The following is a 20,750-nucleotide window of genomic DNA, read 5'->3' as shown; positions in this document are numbered from 1 at the left end:
AGGAGGCCATTTGGCCCATTGAATGTTTGTCAGCTCTCAGAACAATCAGATTTCCCATTAATTTTCTGCTACATATTATCCTTACATTTCCACTGACTCTCAACTCTCGTCACATTCTACTTCTCACCTATACCAATTAACTCTAAATATTCGGTTTGAGGGAAGAAACCAGAACACAGCCTCATTGTTTTTACATTGTTTTCAATGTACAACAGGAATATTATCTGGATGTGGTGAGGACCTATAAGTACCCGGGGGTGCACCTGGATAACAGACTTGAGTGGAGCACTAACACAAAGGCTGTATACAAGAAGGGCCAGAGTCATCTCCACTTCCTGAGGAGACTGAGATCCTGTGGAGTATGTAGGCATCTCCTTCACATGTTCTACCAGTCTGTTGTTGCCAGTACAGTCTTCTATGTAGTGGTGCGTTGGGGCAATGGCATCAACATAGGTGATGCCAACAGGCTCAATAAACTAATTAGAAGGCTAGTTCTGTTATCGGAGTCAAACTGGACACACTAGAGGCTGTGGTAGAACAAAGGACCCTCGGGAAAATCCTGGCAATTCTGGACAACATTTCTCATCCTCTGCATGCCTCCTTAGCTGACCAGAGGAGCACTTTTAGGAATAGACTAAGACACCTGCACTGCTCCAAAATTCATTCTTAACCTTGGCCATTAGGCTCTAGTATGAGTCAACCTATAGTCGGGGATTTGATGACCCCCTCCTGTTAGACTGTTATTAACCTCTGTTTACCAGAGCTCCATTTAAGCTCTGTTTACCACACCCTGTGCAATACTACCATCACTTCTTATCTGGCTGGTATGAATGTGCACCCATTACTGTATAATATTATGGTAATTCTTGCACTACAGTCTTATCAGTGTGAACTTGGAAATCTTGGAAATCTTGCAATCTTAGGGAAAGGTTAGGGAAATGAATAAAGAGTCGCCCTTTCAGGCTGTGACCATTCATCAGGAAATTGTGTATGCTGGAAATCAAGAGCCTTAAAATAGAGCATTACAACACAAAAACAGGCCTTAGGTCCATCTAGTCAGTGGCAAACTGTTATACTGCCTAGTCCCATCCATAGACTTCTATACCCCTCACATCCATGTTGAAACATCTCTTAGATGTTGAAATCGAACCTGCATCCACCAATTCTTCTGGCAGTTTGTTCCACATTTTGACCATCCTCTGAGTGAAGAAGTTCCCTCACAGAATCCCCTTAAATAATTCAAGAGAGATACAAGCCAAATAGATTTTAAATTAAGTGGAATTTAACTTGGATGAGTGTCATTGGGAATGTTGTAAACGGGGGAGTCGAGTGAGTTTGACAAGGTGCAGTTCAAGTGGTGGAGGATGTTGTTCTGGGCAGGGTCTCTTTCAAGTTGAGCAAGGTATAGTTTGGGTGGGGTGTAGTTCAAGTGTGATAGGATGTAGATTGGGAAGTGTGGAGTTTCAATGGAATAGTATAACTTGGACAGGATGTAAGGTGTAGATTGAGAAATGTACAATTTGAATGGAATGGGTGTAATTTGCTCAGGGTGTGGCTGAAGTGAGATTGGGCATAGTTGGGTAGGGTGTCATTCAGCTGCTCACACTCTATATCAATGATCTGGATGAAAGCATCAAGTGTTCTATATCTGAGACAGCTGATACTGAGCTAGGTGATGCTGTGGATTGTTAAAAGGATGCTGAAAGATGTCAAGGGGATATAGACAAGTGAATGGGAGAGCAAATGAATGATGGAAAAGACTGCAGGAAAATGTGAGGGTATCTACTTGGAATGTGTTGTAATTGGTGAGAGACATCATAACAAATTGCTCAAAGTTAACATGCAAGTCAGGCAAGTGCATAGTATGCAAAATGCAGAGTGCCTGTAACAAGTATTTACACCCGCTTTGGAAGTTTTCATGTTTTATTGCTTTACAACACTTCACAGTGGATTTAATTTGGCTTTTTTGACACTGAAAAGGACTCCTTTGTGTTGAAGTGAGAACAAATCTCAACAAAGTGATCTAAATTAATTCCAAATATAAAACAAAGTAATTGATTGTCTAAGTATTCACTGCCCTCCCCCCTTTTAATAGGACGCACCAAATCACCACTGGTGCAGCCACTTGGTTTTAGAAGTCACATAATCAGTTAAATGGAGATCACCACGTGTAGTCAAAGTGCTTCAATCGATTGTAGTAAAAATACACCTGTATCTGGAAGGTCCAACTGCTGGTGAGTCAGTATCCTGGCAAGAACTACACCATGAAGACAAAAGAACATGCCAAGCAATTCTGCAGAAAAGCACAAGTCAGATGATGGATGCAAGAGAATTTCCAAGTCACTGAATTTCTGATTCATCCCTGCCTTTGTTAATCCTGTCCCTCAGAATATTTTTGATGCCCTGCCACATGACACCAACATACTATCTTATGTCACACTGCCACACATTCTTCCGCCATGCATTCTTTCATGTTGTGCTGCTGTATGTTGCTCTTGTCATGCCTAGCGTTCTCACACCGTCACACAGGCTCACTGTAACACGGTAACAAGTTGCATTGTCACATGTTTTTCTGTCTCACCTTGCACTGTCAGAGAACATCTTGTGTTGTTCTGCTGCACATTGCACCATCTCAATCTTGCATTGCCATGTGTCACATGGTACACTCACTTGTACCGTCAATGGTATTGCTGTCGCTCTACTTCAGGTACTGTAAACCATCGTGCTATTGCATGTTATGCTACCAGTGAACCGTATCGGATCAACTGCATAAACATGGTAAGTGTGCATGCGTGTGCCTGCCAATTGACTGTTTGGTGAATCGATTGGGCCTCTTACGTGTGGGAAAGCCTCTCTTTTCAAGTTTTTTGAGTTTTCAAGTGCATGCATTTTCATCTTGGCAGGCCCGATTTATTGCTCCCAGCATGTATTGTGGCTAACATGACTCAGTAAAAATGTTTAATCCTACCGCTCCATTGTCGTTCTTGCTCCACACATATGTAACAATCTGTTTTTTCCATGGTGCAGTGTCACATACTGTATTTCACTGTTGCACGTGTTGTCAATGATGTAAGCTGCACTGCTAAGTGTATAACACTGTGAACTATGTGCTCTCGCACACTGCACTTTGCACTAAGTTTGCACCGGCAAGTGGTCCCTCGAAGGATACGGTGGGAACGGATGACTCAGCCCACTACTTAGATAGAGCTCTGTTCCCTCAGGATCCAGTGAGAACATGAGCAGAATTTTGTGGGAGGATTTACCATAAGTCAGCTGGAGGATCATGTTGACTCTCCACTGACATTTATTGAACTGAACAGTGCCCTCCACCAGCTCTGGAGAGACAATGTCATGTGGTAGGATGAGCTGCCTATTGAGCTCCTCAGGGCTCCAGTCATTCTCTCCTGCCAGCAGTGTGAGGCGCTCTGTCTGGACAAAGGGATGGACTGGACAGTAGAGGAGTGACCTGCATGTCTCATGGGCTTGTGGTTGAAGTCTGTGATGGTTCTGTCACTTTGGATGTGAGGTGATCCCAATTGGGTTGATCCTCACTTTGCCAGAATTTCTCATCAGAGCCAGGTTGCAAAATATTCCTTTGGAACTGGTCCCAAGAAGGGCTACAAGGACAGGCCAAGGAACTACAGATCACTGAGTCTTACATCCGTTCTGAGTCAGAATCAGAATCAGGTTTATTATCACTGACATATTTTATGAAATTTCTCAGGGATTTATTTGCTTTTGGATTGTCAAGGACTGATTAGGGGTATGGACAGCATGACTTTGTTTATGGAAGGTCATGTCTTACAAAATTGATTGAGTTTTTTGAGGAGATTATCAAGAGGACCGACATGAATAAGACAGTGGACGTTGTCTGCATGAACTTTATGGTAGGGTGGTCCCAAAGGTAAGATCACATAGAATCCATGGTGAGGTAACAAATTGGATAGCAATTAGGGGCCATGGTAGCGTAGTGGTTAGTGTGTCAGAGTATTACAGCTTGGGGTGTCAGAGTTCAGAGTTTGATTCCAATGTCGTCTGTAAGGAGACCATATGTCCTCCCTCTGGAATGCGTGAGTTTTCTCTGGGTTCTCCGGTTTTCTCCCACAGTCCAAAAACATACCATTTAGTAGGTTAATTGGTTATTGTAAATTGCCCCATGATTAGGCTAGGGTTAAATTGAGGGTTGGGGGGTGATGTGGCTCAAAGGGCCAGAAGGGCCTATATCTCTAAATAAACACTGCAGATGCTGTGGTCAAAGCAACACGTACAACACGCTGGAGGAACTCAGCAGGTTGGGCAGCATCCGTGGAAACGAACAGTCAACATTTCGGGCCAAGACCCTTCATCAGGACTGAAGAAGGAGGGGGCAGGGGCCCTATAAAGAAGATTTCCCACCCTCCCCCCACCTTCTTTATAGGGCCCCTGCCCCCTCCTTCTTCAGTCCTGATGAAGGGTCTCGGCCCGAAACATTGACTATTCGTTTCTCTAAATAAATAAATTGGCTTGGTGGTAGGAGGCAAAGGGTTGCAGTGGAGGGTTGTTTTCGGATTGGAATAATTTGGAGGCAGATATGAATAGTATGATTAATAAATTTTCAAATAATGCCAAAATTGATGGTATATTGGACAATGAAGAAGGTTATCTAAAGTTACAGCAGGAATTAAACCTACTGTGAAAGTGGGCTAGGGAATGGCGGATGGAATTCAACACAGTTATGTACAAAGTGATGCAATTTGGAAAGTTAAACCAGGCCAGGACACATAGTGAATTGCAGCATTCTGCAGAGTATTATTGAACAGTGAGACCTCGGAGTACAAGAACACAGTTCCCTGAAAGTAATAACACAGGCAGATGGAGTGGTAAGAACAAAGTATGGTATACTTACTATCATTGGCAGAGTCACTGAATTTCGGAGTTGAGAAAACATACAACTGTAGTTAGTCAGGCCACACTTGGAGTATTATGCACAGTTCTCAACATACCGTAAAAAGGAAGTGATTAAACCAGAGAGTGCAGAAAAGATTCACAAGGACATTCCATGGACTTGGAAGGCTTGAGTTATAAGGAATGATTGTATAGGCTGGGACATAGATAGGGTAGATAGTCACAATATTTTTTCCCAGGGTAGGGGAGTATAAAGGGAGTTTAAGGTGAGAGTAGAAAAATATAAAGGGAGTCTGAGGGCAAGTTTTTCATACAAAGGATGGTGAGTGTGTGGAACGAGCTGCCAGTGGAGATGATAGCAGCATGTACAATTACAGCATTTAAAAAATACATGGGTAGGGAGGTTTTAGACAGAAATAGACGGGAGAGGTTCCAGAAGATTGGAGGGTTGCGGATGTTGCTCCTTTGTTCAAGAAAGGGAGTAGAGATAGCCCAGGAAATTATAGACCAGTGAGTCTTACTTCAGTGATTGGTAAGTTGATGGAGAAGATCCTGAGAGGCTGGATTTATGAATGTTTGGAGAGGTATAATATGATTAGGAATAGTCAGCATGTCTTTGTCAAGGGCAGGTCGTGCCTTACAAGCATGATTGAACTTTTTGACGATGTGACTAAACACATTGATGAAGGAGGAGCAGTAGATGTAGTGTATATGGATTTCAGCAAGGCATTTGATAGGGTACCCCATGCAAGGCTTATTGAGAAAGTAAGGAGGCATGGGATCCAAGTAGGTATAGAGGAGATGTCAGGGGTAAGTTTTTTACTCAGAGAGTGGTGAGTGCATGAATTGGGCTGCCGGTGACGGTGGTGGAGGTGGATACGATAGGGTCTTGGATAGGTACATGGAGCTTAGAAAAATAGAGGGTTATGGGTAAGCCTAGTAATTTCTAAGGTAGGGACATGTTCGGCACAACTTTGTGGGCTGAAGGGCCTGTATTGTGCTGTAGGTTTTCTATGTTTCTTTGTTTTGTTTTCTTAGACCAGATATAGGCAAATGGGATAAACGTAGACAGGCATCTCGGTCAGCATGGAAGAGCTGGGCTGAAGGGCCTGTTTCGATGCTGTATTCCTCAAAGAAACCTCAAACATGAACAGTCCCTCAGAAATGCACTCCATGCTGTACCAGGCAAAGGCATTTCCTGCACAGACTGCTCCTGTATACTTTCCACATCCTTATTCTCATCTGACAGCTCTGTCATCCAGCAGTAAGTGGTCTCCACTATTGGTTGTCCTCCCCCTGTACATTGGGGACTTGCAGTTGACATCGTAACACAGAGCAATGCCATGAAATGGAGGTTTAGCTGGCTCATGAACTGTGATTTCCATAGCCTGGAGGACTACATGTTCCATGTTTACATGCAATGTGAGAGGTTTCAGCCCCTGCTTTGCATTTGAAGAGGCTGCTCCTCAAGTTCTGGTTGCACCTCAGGCTCATGTTCTTTATCTTTGGGCTCCATATTCAGTGTAGGGGGGGAGGGCAAATTGGTCACAGCGCTTCCTCTTTGGTCTGATCCTGGGCCTGGCCACGGTGCCCATTCGCAGGTCACTTACTCCATGTATGACCACGGTGTGGTCACATGGTCACGCATTCCACTGACTTAGTTTCTGCTGTGTTGCATTTTGCTGTGTATATTTTCCTATGGACTATCAAACACACTACCAATTGTGTTATTGAATGCCTTACTCTGTCACACGAGTCCTGATGAAGACAGTTAGCCCCAAACTTTGACAGTTTAATCCCCACTCCTCCCCTCTACCATAGATTCTGCCTGACCTGCAAAATTCTTCCAGCATTTTGTGTGTTGTTCTAATATTATGCTGTCAGATGTTGCTCTGTCATATGTTCATTGCTGTCAGTGGCAAATTAGATACACCTGCTCGTTAATGAGAACATCTCAATCGGCCAATCATGTAGCAGCAACTCAATGCATAAAAGCATGCAGATATGGTCAAAAGATTCAGTTTTTGTCCAGACTAAACATCAGAATGGAGAAGAAATGTGATCTAAGTGACTTTGACCATGGAATGATTATTGGTGCCAGATGGGGTGGTTTGAGTATCTCAGAAACTGCTGATCTCCTGAAATTTTCAGGGACAGCAGTCTTTATAGTTTACAGATAATGGTACAAAAATGTTAAAAATCCAGTGAGCAGCAATTCTGTGGGCAATAATGCCTTGTTGATGAGAGAGGTTGTTGCCCCATTACTCAGTCATGGGTGTTGTCACTGTTACAAGCTGTGCTGTCATGTTGCATTGTCATATTACACCACCATCCCTAACACCGATGCACATCACACTGTCACATGTCACAGAATCACATTGCAGTGATGTCATTGTCAAGCACGTCTGCGCTCTCCAGCAGCCACACGATGCACTCTTGTGCTCCCACATGCTTCACTGAGGCACGCTGCTACACTCTACTCTACCAAAAGTTACATCCTTTTACACGGTGCACCGTTGCGCACTAACATTTGTCCAAGTGCACAGTCACTGTCAAAAGCTGTGGAGTCACAGGGATGTTTAACGCTGTGAAGGGGGAGGGGGTGAATCGGCAGGTATTTCATCTCCTGCTCAGTTTGCCCTTGGGCCTGGCCAAGGTGGCCATCCATGGGTCCAGACAGCAGACAGTCGAGGGTTCTGCTCAAGCTGACTGCCTGCCCTTCTTCTGGGGTTACCTCCATGCCTGTGTGTCCCTGGAGAAGAAGGGCAATGTATCCACAGGTACAATGGAGGATTTCTGGGCCCAGAGGGCACCTCAGGGGCTCAAGTCTGGTTTGGACAATGATGACCATATTATAATTTGAAAACATAAACTATGTAACATGAAGTCCTGTAAAACTGTAATTCTGTAATCATTGAATAAACCAACTTTATAAAATAAATTATTGTTGAAAGTTGCAGTCACAAGGATGGTTATGTTCTCATTTGAATTTGAATTTCATATATATTCAGGTGGAAATATACATATTGTAAGTGCATAAATAAACCCTTTTTGCAAAGCTCACACAATGTTAGTCACATCAGATGCATTCCTTGCACTGTTGCATGTTGCTGTGGTGTATGTTGAGTGAATGATGTCACATGTTCCACAGTCAAATGACGAGACATCACACGGTGCCCTTTCACACTCACATACTGACATGGTTTGCTCTGTCACACTATACCTATGTGCAATGCTTCCAGCTGCCTGTCATTTCTGTGGCTGGGAAGAGACAGCATATACATGGAGTGTTAGAGGTTGTGACCTCTGTTGACCGAACATCAGAAGCATGGGCCGAAGGGCATCCAAAACCTGAGGAGCAACCCCTTCAGATACTCAAGTATGTGTGGAGAGGGATGGGGGTGGGTTTGCTCCTGGGCCTGGCCAAGGTACCATTCAGGAGTCCAGGAGACGGGTAGTAGAAGGTTCAGCCAGAGCCCACTGCCTGCTCCTCTTCCGGGGTTACGTCTGGTGCCTCTACGTCTCTGCAAATGGAGCATGCAGTTTCCAGGGGTTCAATGGGGAATTTTCAGGGGCTTGAGTGCATTCTGAATAGAAATGATAATCTTATGTTGAAACTGTACATATTGTGAATAGTGGAATACTGTAATATTGTAGTAATGTGATGCTGTAATCACTGAATAAACATCTTTTCAAACCACTTACGCATGGTCCACTCTCACACTGGACTCTGTCCCCTGTTCACTCTCACACTCTGCATTGTCAGCAGCGTACATTCACACCTTGTCCACTGTTTCACTATATGTCAGATGGTGTGTTTCCACACAGTGGTGCACTGCCACATACCTATGGTGTAATGCTAGACATTCTCATATGAGGTACTGTCATACTGTCAGTTCTTAGCTGCTCCACATACCCAGTGATATGTCTACAGCCCCTCATGGTATTCATTGCAGTTGCCCCATGAATAATCCTTGTGTGCTTTATGACCCACCCAGGGTATCCAGTAAGTAAGGGGGCAGGGAGAGGAGGATGTCCTAGTTAACCTCCTCCTGGGGCAGGCTAAGATAGTTATCCATGGATCCTGGAGATGGGCAGCAGAGGGCTCTAACCAGGCTGTCAGTATGGTAATGTTCGGGGGTATGTATGTGCTTGGGTAGCTGTCGAAAAAGAACTGGTGGCATTCACAGGTAATGTGGGAGTGTTTCAGAACCATTGGACACCGTGGGGGTTAAATGTCATCCTAGATGAGGATGGAAATGTGTTAGTTTAATATATATTAGTTATGATTTGTCTGGTCTTTTGTGATATGATTGTATGTTCATTTAGAGGTTTGAATTTGTAAAAAAAAAAAAGCAGTTTTGTAACAAAAATAGAATGTGGGCTTTGTGACTCGCTCTCAGTTCCCTTCATGATTTATCCAATTTTGTCCCCTGCAGGAGGAATTTTATCCCTGCTTCACTTTGCTCCCAGGCCAGAAGGGAAGCTGCCAGTTGCTGGCCAATGACCGGTTGCCACATTACTCTGGTTCGGTCTGTTGGAAGAATCGCCAGCTCAGCACACAACTGGAAGGACTGAGAGTTGGAGAAAGCACGATGGTGATTGCACCCAAAATACAAGAACAATCCCTCTCTTTGTGGAATTCACCCTCACTCTCCGGCTGATCACTCTTCCGCTCTCTGCTCAAAGACATTCCAGCATCTACAGCCAGGACTGTGAACAACTTTGTGGTCAGGTTACTGGAATTATAATCCACCAAAATAGAAGTTCAGGGCCCACCATCCGATGGATCCAGTGAAAATGACATCCAGGTGCATGAAGATGGTCTCTGTGAAACGCAGACAAGTACATATGAAAATAAGAATAGGAGTAGGCAGGCCACTCACCACCACCCCACCCCTTCTCTCAAGTCTGCCCCGCCATTCATTATGGCTGATCTATACTGGCCTTAATCCTCTTCTGTGGAAGTTCCCTCTTACCTTCAATTCCTCAATCTTCCGAGCATTTTCCCATCTGCATCTTAAATACATCCACCCTTGGAGGTAGAGAATTCCACAGATTCACTATCTTTGGAGAGAAATGTCCATGTATCTCAGTTTCACATGATAGGCCCCTTATCTTGTAAATATGCTCACTTGTTTGTGACTCTCCCACAAGAGAAAGCATCTCAACATCTAGCCTGACACAACCCCTTAGGATCACACTTGTTTGAATTAGGTCATCCCTCGTTCTTCTGAAGTCCAAGGAGCACAGACCCAAACTGTCAAGCCTGACTTGATAGGACAGCCATTTCATCTCAGAAACTAGCCTGATGAATCTCCTTTGCCTGCCTCCAATGACACCATATCCATCTTTAGGTAAGTGGACTTCAGTATTCCAGATGCGGCCTCATCAACGAAGTGTACAACTGTAACATACACTTCTCTATCTTAAAACTCAATGAAGTTCATTAAAGGATGATTTTGGATTCTCATGAACATTCAGTTTCTCATGCAAGTTCATTAAAGATCTAAACACAATAAATCTAATGGGTTCATAAAGGTCTATATTTAGTTACAGTCCTATACCATCATCACTGACTATACGCTAAAATGGCTGAGCTAGACTCAATGCTTACAGACCATTATTCAAGTGGACAGCCTGTTGCTAGGTCAATAAAGCTGCAGGCATAGACCAGGAGGGCTGGATAACCTGCAGTGATCATCTCCCCAAAACCTTTCCACCATTCATAGGTCAGGACTGGGAGAGAATACTTTCTGCATGTGTAGATTTGTATGTGTTCATTAACTATCAAGAAACTTAATCCCATCCAAGATAAAACATTTGCTGAACAGTCACCCCACCCAACAACCAAAACACAAGAGAATAGGAATAGGTGTAAACCACAAGGTTCATCAAGCCTGGCCTACCATTCAGAATGGTCATGGCTGATTGAACCCAGACCTCAACTGGTACCATGTGCCAAATCCCCATAGTTTTCAGTTCCCTGTTCTTTCAAAAATGTATTAATCTTCACTTTAAGTACATCTGATGATCTAGCCTTCACGGCTCGAGGGTAGGGAGTTGCAGAGGTTCACAAACCTCTGCAAGAAAATAATTCCACGTGCTTCTATTTTAAATGACTATTTCCTTACCTTGAATCAAAGTGTCTTCATTCCAGACTCTCCAACTTGCTGAAACATTTCCACATTTACCTTGTCATACCTCCTCAGATTCCTAAAAAAAATCCCTCTCTTTTCACCTTAAATCTATCCCTTCATGTTCTTGATTCCCCAACTGTGGGAAAGAGACTGCATGCATTCATCCTATCTATGCCCCTCATGATTTTGTACAACACCACAATGTCATCCCTTATACTCCTATTTTCCAATAAGTCAAATCCTAGCTTGCTCAGTCTCTCCTTATAATCAGTTCCTATATATTAACATATTTTTATTGGCTCTGAGATTATTTCCCTCCCCCCACCCCCTCAGCTTTTCATCTATCAGTAACTAGGAGATTTTCAATTCTTGGAAAATCCAGACAGCCCTGGAAGATTCACAGTCTTACCAAAAGAAAGATCAAAAGTTGTGTCTGTGTTTTGACATGTTGATGTTCCTAAAAAGACATGGATTCGGCTCCCTGGGCAAGAGCCAGATGATTCCCACTGGCATCCGCATGTTTGAGATGCATTTACGATCTACTCCAGACCCACAAATCACATTTTAACTTTCAGCAGCCCATAAATGTATCAATGATTCACATTTTATTATTTTACATCAGCAAACATAGCACAAATTGAACATTTAAACCACAATAAATGAGTATAGTTTGCACAAAGTAAGGCTAGACTTTTCAAGAAATAAAGCACATCATTTGGTGTTAGTAAAGTGCAGAGCTTCACTTACAGTACCCAAAGTGCCCTAAAGCCAAAACGGGTATGCATGTCATTCACTTACTGACGACTCTCACCCCAAAGACACTCCAATAAAGCACCCAAACACTGCAAAGGTGCTTTTGTATGGTAATTACTAAGAATTAAAAACAAAAGGTGCCAGGAGCACTCAGTAGTTTGGTTCTTCATTGGTAATTGTCTCTATTATCTTTATCTCTATTTTGGTAATCGCTGGAAAGTTTATACAGAGCCCAACTGTACAAACTACAATGAAGGGAGCAATTCAAACAAGATCTTGAGCCAGCATTGATCTCCTGAGCTCATTTTCTTCAAAGCTGAAAGCAATTTAATGGTGATGAAGAATTAAAGCATGTGAGATTTACGGCTTACAAATTACAGCAGCTTTACTTGCCAAAACTGATATCAAACTTCAGTCTGGCAATGTTAATAATCAAGGCACTTAGCAGTTTTGTGTGAAACTGCAAATAAAAGTGTAGAATTTCACTATTAAACTCAAATATTTAATTCTCAGTGGTTGGTCAAAAAATATAGCACGAAGAAAACATTTGCAAATTATTAACTTTTGCAAATGATTAACCCTTGCCTTATCAGACATTACAACCCAAACCAGCTCAAATCATTGAACTAACCCCTAGTTCCATTTACTCTGCTTCCCATCACTACATACAGAAACCAAGATCATCCATGTCTCATCTGATCCAATCTTCCCTACATCTCCAATCAATTCCACCTTTTCTGTCTATAACTGCTCATATCCTCATAATGTAACCAGTCTACATTCATCTTAGTTGTTTTGCTACAAACACAGAAAGTACAGCCAGTTCTATGTCACTTAACACTACACATTTTGCACTATTATCCAAAAAGCAGGTTTATCTTTAAGAGTAAGCTCATTATCTTACAATAAGAACTAGAGTCAATACTTGGCCATTCCTGAAGTTAATTCAGGAAAAAATTGGATGATTTGAATTTGAATTTGAATTCTCTCACTGAAATGCTTCAACACACTTACAGAGATGTTTTCCGTCCTGACATATGGTAGTGCTTACATCCAAAGTCTGGTACATTGTTGATCCCTGTGTGATCTGGTCAGGTTGTCTACACTCCAATTGGACTGAAGGTGACTACAATCAGCAATGTCTGTGTATTTAAAATGATGCCGTGGATAGATATTGTACTTATCCTTCAGAGCTAAGTGTTATTACGCAGCTGATGAATAAATACTTAACTCTACTTGAAAAGGATGGTACCAGATGGTTGACGACTCACCCTTTATTTAAATGGAAGATCAATTTGGAAACAAGTCTGAACTGAGTTGTGCCAGAGTTAATTCTGTTTCCTTCAATGTAGATACAATATCTATCTGAGAAAGCAGGATCAGGCCATTTCTTTTCGGATTTTCCTGAGATTCTTCTGATGTTTATCTTTACCCTCCAAACTGTTGTCACTATTACAGTATATTTCACCATAGAAAAAAAATCTAATTCTATTGTATGTCCACAATTGGTGCAATCATTTATAACTCATGTGAGATATTACTACCAGAAATACATCTAAGTTCCTGAACTCCTCCAAAAATATTCTGTCTTGAAATCCTTTCCATTGCCCTGGCAATTTCTGCTTGTTGTTTTGAAATTTAATGTACATTTATTCCACACCACTCCATAAAATAAAAGTGTGTGTGTGTGTTTGTGTGCCTGTGCAAGGAAAAGTCCTTCAAAAAGAAACCAACATTACATTACACTTCCATTTTGTTCTCCTAAGGAGACATCCAGGGTAGGGAAAGATGATTGTGTTTTATTAGGCAGAACCTTGGATAGGTTCCAGTAAATTATAGCAATGCACAGAGAGACCTCAAAATGACACCATCTCACTCCAATACATTTAAGGATATAAGGAAACTTATTCCTGCAGGTATTGCAACACAACTGTATATGCTGGTAAATCCTTAATACAGGGCCATGTGAATAATCACTTGGGTTTAGAATGGCATTTTATTAGATCTAAGGAGAAGAATTCTTGACTCTGTGTCAACAAATCCTGAGTTTGTGTCCCACTTAGAGACTTGACTGCATGATGTACACTGAAGCCAGTGTGGTATTGAAGGAGCTGTGATCCAGCAGAGGTACTGCAGAGACCACTCCCTCATCCAACTTGGTGCATGGTGCTTATTTTAAAAAATATTGGGGAGAAATTCTGAGGAGTCGGGTCAATAATCTACCCCTCATACAAAACCCCAGAACAGGTCATTATCATACTGCTACTTATGGGAGCTTGCTTTACACAAAACTTGGCTGCATTGCCTACTACGCTGTGATACACTTCAAAACTAACAAAACTTGGTATATCCTGAGGTCCAGACAGATAATACGTAAATGCAAGTCTTCCTTTCCTTTCGGGATTAGAGTCCTTGTTTTGTTGGAAAATCTTCATCTATCCACTCAGAATCAAAGTGCATATAAACATACTTTCACTCCTGGATTGTCCCTGGTCTCCATGTATGAGGACCGCTTCCACCTCTCACAGCCGAGAACCTTGGCCTGGGGACAGGGTTCAATGACTTCTTTTGCATTTGCACATCTTCTTTAGATGGGAACTGAAGCAGTGAAGGTTCTAAGCTTACCTCTGGACTTTCTCCAGGTGCCCTCCCGTATTCCTGAATCAGTCCATTTCCGTGAGATACTTTGGGTGATGCTGGTGGCGGAGAATTGGGTGCAGACATCCACACGGGCTCAGCAAGTGTGGTGGCTGACCGTGGGGCAATAACTGTGGGAGTGATAGTAGGCACTGGGGTGGAAAAGCGTCTGATCTCAAAGGCTCTCGATGTCTTCACAGGAACTTGCTTTGTGGAGACAAAGGACTGTTGGCCAAGTGGTACACTTGGAGCACTTCCTGACAAACCCTGTGATCTCACATTGGATTCATCGAAACTGAACATGGCCGGATTTAATTGGTAGGGTTGACGTCTCATGAAATCAATGGCTTTTATTCCCACCTTTTGGTTGCTTGTTGGCTTCCACTTCTTCTCCGTTTTGGAGGCTGATGCAGCTTGTGACTTGCTGGCTGCTAATGGGTATGACGGGGAATAAATGGGGTTATAACCGATCGGAGGTGGAGCCCGGATGTTGGGAGAATATTTCCATGTGGCCGGAAGGGAAGGAGTGGGAGATGGTCCTCTTGACTGAGGAGAGCTCGAAGGCACCGAATCAATGACAAATTTATCCATGCGACTTTGTCTCTTAGCAAAGAGTTCCGCTCCCTTCCCCTTCAGCTGCAGGGTTACTGGTGGGTTGGTTCCATTCACCACAAGAGAGCCACCACCAATTAGCTGAGGCTTTAAGTAAGGCTTTGGGGCAACTGGAGGGGGAATACTTTGTCTGCGTGCCTGAGACTGCATAAAATTGGAAGCTTCAGCACCAAGACTCAGAAAGTCTTCCTCAGGGCCCGATTCGAATCCTGCTCCAGCATGGTCTGGCTTTTTCTCATCCAGGTTTTGTACCAGGGAAAGAAGCTCAGGGTTCGGCGAGGCTTTTTTCTGTTCAATCTGTGTAAACATTGGCTTCCTGGTGCTTCTGCGACGAGCCTCCTGTAGGATGCCAGTTTTAGAGGCTGGCACTGAAATTCTTTGCTCTCTCGTGGTCAAGCTCTCTAATGGCTGGTTGCCTGCCCTAGCTGTTGATGAAGTGCCCCCAACAGAAGAGGTGTTCACTGCAGAAACGCTCTCTCTCTGTGGCAGCAGTGTTGAGGAAACGCGAAAGAGAGCAGTGCTGGTGACTGGAGCCTGAGGTGCTGAATATGGAGTGGCTGTGAGTAATGATGTAATTGATGGAGGTGGTGGTGACACCATTGCAGGTGGTGGTGACATCACTGTAGCTGGTGGTGACATCACCGTGGTTGGTGACACCACTGCTGCAGTGTTTGGTGATGTCACCATGGGTAGTGATGGCATCACTGTGTGTTCTGCTGGCTTCGGTGCACTCGATAGTAAAGCAACAGTCGTCGGCGGTGACATTGCCGTAGGTGGAGGTGACATCACTGTGTGTGATGGTGACATCACTATGGCTTTCTGTGACACCTTTGCAGGTGGTGGTGGTGACATCACAGGAGATGGCAGTGACATCACGGCAGCTGCTGGCAAATAAGGGGTCTCCATTCCCACTGCTGCTGAAGCTTTCATTGGTTCAGATTGTGTGACTGCACTCACATTTGGGCTGGAGACCAGTGCTGTTGGATGTGCGAAAGATTTGGTTAGTTTGTTTTGCCCAGTAGTTTGTTCCCAGGGCTTTGGAAGTGTTGCGTTTATTGTACTACGCCGATATAGCACTGGAGCAGAGACTGAGTGCAAAGGGCTCACATGGCTCTGCTGTAATCCTGGAGTGAATGGTCTTGCTGTCCAATTTGCCACCCCAGGAAGGGAAGGAGAACCTTGTACAACATGCTGTGAACGGTGCTGTTCACTTGGCCTTGGCAAAGTGGTCTCTGTGTGCACCCTTGGCGACAGATTCATTTCTGTATAATAGTTCAACGTATCTGAAGCTGGAGTCCCAGCACCCACAGTTGTACTCCTGGGCCAGGTCTGGTCTTGGTTTGTCGTGGTGTAGCTCATCACTTCAGCCTCTGTCTTTGGTTTCATCTGTAGACTGTCTGGTATCTGAATTGGAGGTTCCTCCAATATATACTCCTTTGCCCGTTGTCTCTGATGTTCAAACAACCTCACACCTTTCCCTTTGGTTTCAGTTAAACCCTGGGGCTCAGATTTGGGCTTCTGAATGTCCAGGTAAGAACTGTCCCAATCTGATCCCATTGACTGATTCGTCAAACTTTTTGCATCAGAAAATGCCTCTTCATCAAACTCAGACTCACTAGTTGGCAGAAGCTCTCCGTCCTCGTCGAAGCTCTGCTTCTCCTCATCCACACTCCCATAACTAACAAGGGTGTACTTCTTTGCCCTTTGACGCCGTTTCTTAAACATAAGAACCCCCTTCGAGTGAGGATTGGGTGCAGAGGTGAGGAGAGAGGCGATGGTCTTGCATTTTGTCCTGGCTTCCTTGGCTTGTTTCTCCTGCACACTTTCACTCCGATGTAGCTCTGCAAAGCCAGAACACAAAAGAATAAGCTAACAGGCTTCTGAAACATTGCTGTAAATGCAAGTGAATTAGGCAACCTCGTTTAAAGCTTAACAAAATAATCCCACAGCACCAAAGGATGTTTTCCTTTATCAGTCTTGCTCAAGACGGCAGTAAGTCTCTCCGACATTCTTGCAGTGTTGTTACATTAGTTTAACCAAAATTCTAAAGTAATATGGCATCCATTAACCAAGAAGTGAATAAACCAATCAAATCTCTTTAGCTTTTTTAATATGCTTGACACAATCTGATATTGCCAAGTGTTATAGTTCTACAGATGTACTGTGGGGGGCATTCACAGTACACATCACCATATCCAATGGACGGGCCACTGCACAGCATCAGGAAAAGCTGCTGGGTTGGGGTTGTGATGGTTACGGGTTCACCCGGCTCCATCATGGGCACTAGCCTCCCCAGCATCGAGGGCATCTTCAAAAGGCAATGCCTCCATCACTATATATACCCCCACCACACAGAACATGACCCCTTCTCATTACTACAGTCAGACTGGTAGTACAGGATCTGAAGACACACGTTCAATGTTTTAGGAACAGCTTCTGCCCCTCCACCATCAGATTTCTGAAATACAAATAGAAATACAATAAACTACAGTAAGAAATATATATACACACACGTGTGTGTGTTTATACCATACATACACACACACACTTTATATACACACACACATATATATTTCTTATTGTATTTTATAGTAAATTTTATGTATTGCATTGTATTGCTGTCATAAAACACAAATTACAAGACTTTTGTTGGTGCTAATAAACTTATGATTCTGGGACAGAATCTCAGACCAGGACTATGAAGAAGGGAGTGCAGAGGAGTGAAACAAGCTTTGGTCTTTAAGGAGAATCAACACCAGTTGGGAACAAAGCAGCAGCTTGAGAAAGCATGGAGACCCTTTGATTTTGACGAATAGGCTGAGGCAGGTTCTGGGTTCAAGTATCTCTCCAAAGCCAAAGCATTAAATCTAGATTGCCTCTTCAGGGTTTACTGCGTTGTTACAGTTGCTCCAGATGTGAAGCTCAACCTTCTATGCTCTCGGGTGGACTTAGAAAAATGGTCGTATAGTCTTCCACGCTGCCCTGGGCAATATTTATCCCCAAGAAACATCACTGATAGAGACTAAAAAGCAAAACAAAACGTAAGATGCTGGACACTTTAAAATAAAAGGAGGAAATGTTGTTGATATTCAGTAGGTCAGGCAGCATCTGTTGAGAGAGAAAAAGAGTTAATGTCCTTCACCAGAACTTTAGTATTTTCTACTTTAAGAGGGATTACCTGGTTGTTATTACCTTGCTGTAATAACAAACAAACAGACTACAGTGTTGCAGAAATTAAAAATGGGATTATACAACACCAGATTACTGCAAGAAACAATGCAGAGTCCTAATCTCAGATGACCTATATACTTGATGGCTGCACTCTTCCGAAGGTAGACAGATGCTGGAGGGATGATCTGATTGTGTTGTCACTTATACCAACCTTACCTGAACCAGGATTGTGCAGCAAGTGTCACACTACACACAGGAGTTGCTTCATTCTACATCACCCTGTATTCAGCAACATAAAGATGAATTATTTAAATTTCAGGCATCTATACACAAAACATTACTTTTAACAACCTGTGTCCGAAGTACTGCCCCATTCTGAAAATTAAATGTTTTAGCAGTACTGAAAATTGTAAGCGACCCTTTCCACACCCATGGAAAATTCAACAATATAACTTCATTGTCTTATATTTTCTTTTTTTTTTTTGCATTTGATTTTCATGTTTTTTTTTCATTTTTGTACTTTTATTCCATTGTAAAGCACTATGAACTATATCATCTATATGAAAAGTTCTCTATAAATAAAGTTATTATTATTACTGTAGCACTCAGTCGGCCAGGCAGCATCTATGGAGAGGAATAAACAGTCAACGTGTCAGCCTGAGACCCATCATCACGACTGGAAAGGAAAGGGGAAGAAGCCAGATTAAGAAGGTGGGGGGGGGGGGCACAGAATAAGGAGTACAAGCTGGCAGATGGTAGGTAAGAACAGCTGAAGGGGAAGGTGGATTAGGTGGAGTAGGGAGGAGGAATGAAGTAAGACACTCAAGATTTCCAGCATCTGCAGAATCCTTTGGTTATGTATTCGAAAAGAATTTGTCAATTGGAAGTGCATCTCTCTGCAATTCCACATTTCCCCACTGGGGACAGTGAAGTGCATCAGTGGCAGGAAGAAAGGAGTAACAGCAAAAGGATGCAGAGAAGAATTCATCGTAAAATAACAAGATGGTTTTTTAGTCAAAGTATCTCCTGCCCTACAGTTGAAAGCAATGCCTGGCCTTGACTTTTTGTGAAATGCAATGGGAGTTCAGTAAGTATGTTCCTCAGATACAAGCATAGCAGAAAAGACCAGCATTAAATCACCCATCCCAAATTGCCCTTGAGGAGATAATGGTGAGTTGTTTCATTTTTAAACCATTGAAATCCATGAAGGTGCCTTTTAAGAAGTTTCAGTGTTTTCCCCAGTGAAGTTTCATGTATGACTTGACAGAGAGTTTGGGAGTGGTGCTGCTCTCAGTCACCTGCTATCCTTGACTTTCCAGGTAAAGACTCCGGTTGGAAGGTGCTTCCAAAGAATCCTTGCCAAGGAACGACAGTTTACAGCCACAGTGCTCCAGTATTGGAAGGTGTAAGTCCTTAGAATAGTGGAAGGGATGAAAAAGTAATGGATGGGTACTTTGCCTTGGATAGTATCAAACTTCTTCAGCATTCCTGGAAGTTAACTCATCCAGGAAGGTGAAGATTATGACATCACTCTCGTTTAGAAGTTGGAATAGCTTTGAGAGGTCAGTGACTCCCTCTCTGTAGATGATCAAACGCTGACAACCTATGAGGCCTCACTGCAAGGATGTTCATAACTAGTGCTTGTTCTAAAAGAACTACCCAGAGGTACATACTCTCCAGTTACCTACTGGCTCGCATTCAGTCTAGATTTCACCAGGATTGCTTGGCTTCATATCTCAACATAAACTTAGTCCAAGCATGCAGACAAATTTTAGGGGTCTAGTGACAGCATTTGCTCTAGGCACCAAGGCAGTAAATCTGGCATCCGAATCATGGTAAAACTGAAGTGAATGATTATCAAGGAGAAAAGCACTCTGATAGCTCGTGTCTTGCATCACACTAAATAAGATGGTTGTAATTGTTGGAGGTCAGTCACCTCAGCCCTGAGGCCTCACTGCAGGAGTTCCTGGGGCTTTGTCTTAGAGCTAGAATCTTCAGCATCTTCATCAGTGACCATTATTCATTTATACTAAGCCATGGGATATCTGGACAATATGATGATCAACAGGTTGATAATTTGACAATGTTTTGTCAAATTTTGTACCTCCTCAGCAAATAGAGCAGTCCACGCCTCCATGCCTGATACAAACTTGGATAGCAGTAAATGGCAGGTAACAGTTGCACCATAAGAGTGCCAGACAATGCTCAGCACCAACAAGTCAACCTACCCCTTGATCTTTGATGACAATGCTATCTCTCAGTTCCATTTCATCTACATTCTGATAGTCACTAGTGGTCGGAAATCCAACTGGGCCAGGCACATAAGTATGGTAACTACAAATGGATGACTGAATAGGTATTATACAGTAACTTACATTCTGACACCTTTCTACAATTGAATAACAACACTCAAGAAGCTCAGTATCATCAAGTGCATAGCACTCTGCTTAATTTGAATCCTGTCCACCATCCTGTATTTTAACCTCTCAGGCCTCTTAAGTTTGTATATTTATAAAGTCATTTGGAATGATTTGCCTAGGTTACTCCAACAGT

At 43.0% G+C, this 20,750-nt stretch overlaps 1 protein-coding gene across 1 annotated transcript in view; it reads right to left on the bottom strand.

Moving 5' to 3' along the window:
* Positions 1-11,608: 11,608 nt before the first annotated feature.
* Positions 11,609-20,750, bottom strand: part of synpo2lb (synaptopodin 2-like b) — a 45,648-nt gene continuing 36,506 nt past the window's right edge. The window contains exon 4 of the mRNA XM_073025323.1: positions 11,609-16,867. Coding sequence (XP_072881424.1) covers positions 14,250-16,867 — 2,618 coding nt within the window. The 3' untranslated portion in view covers positions 11,609-14,249. The remainder of the gene's footprint in view (positions 16,868-20,750) is intronic.

This window comes from Hemitrygon akajei, chromosome 21, assembly GCF_048418815.1.
Source record: "Hemitrygon akajei chromosome 21, sHemAka1.3, whole genome shotgun sequence".
In the NCBI taxonomy this organism is placed as follows: domain Eukaryota; kingdom Metazoa; phylum Chordata; class Chondrichthyes; order Myliobatiformes; family Dasyatidae; genus Hemitrygon; species Hemitrygon akajei.
The sequence above is the reverse complement of the archived record's forward strand: the minus strand, read 5'-3'. Positions and strand labels throughout refer to the sequence as shown.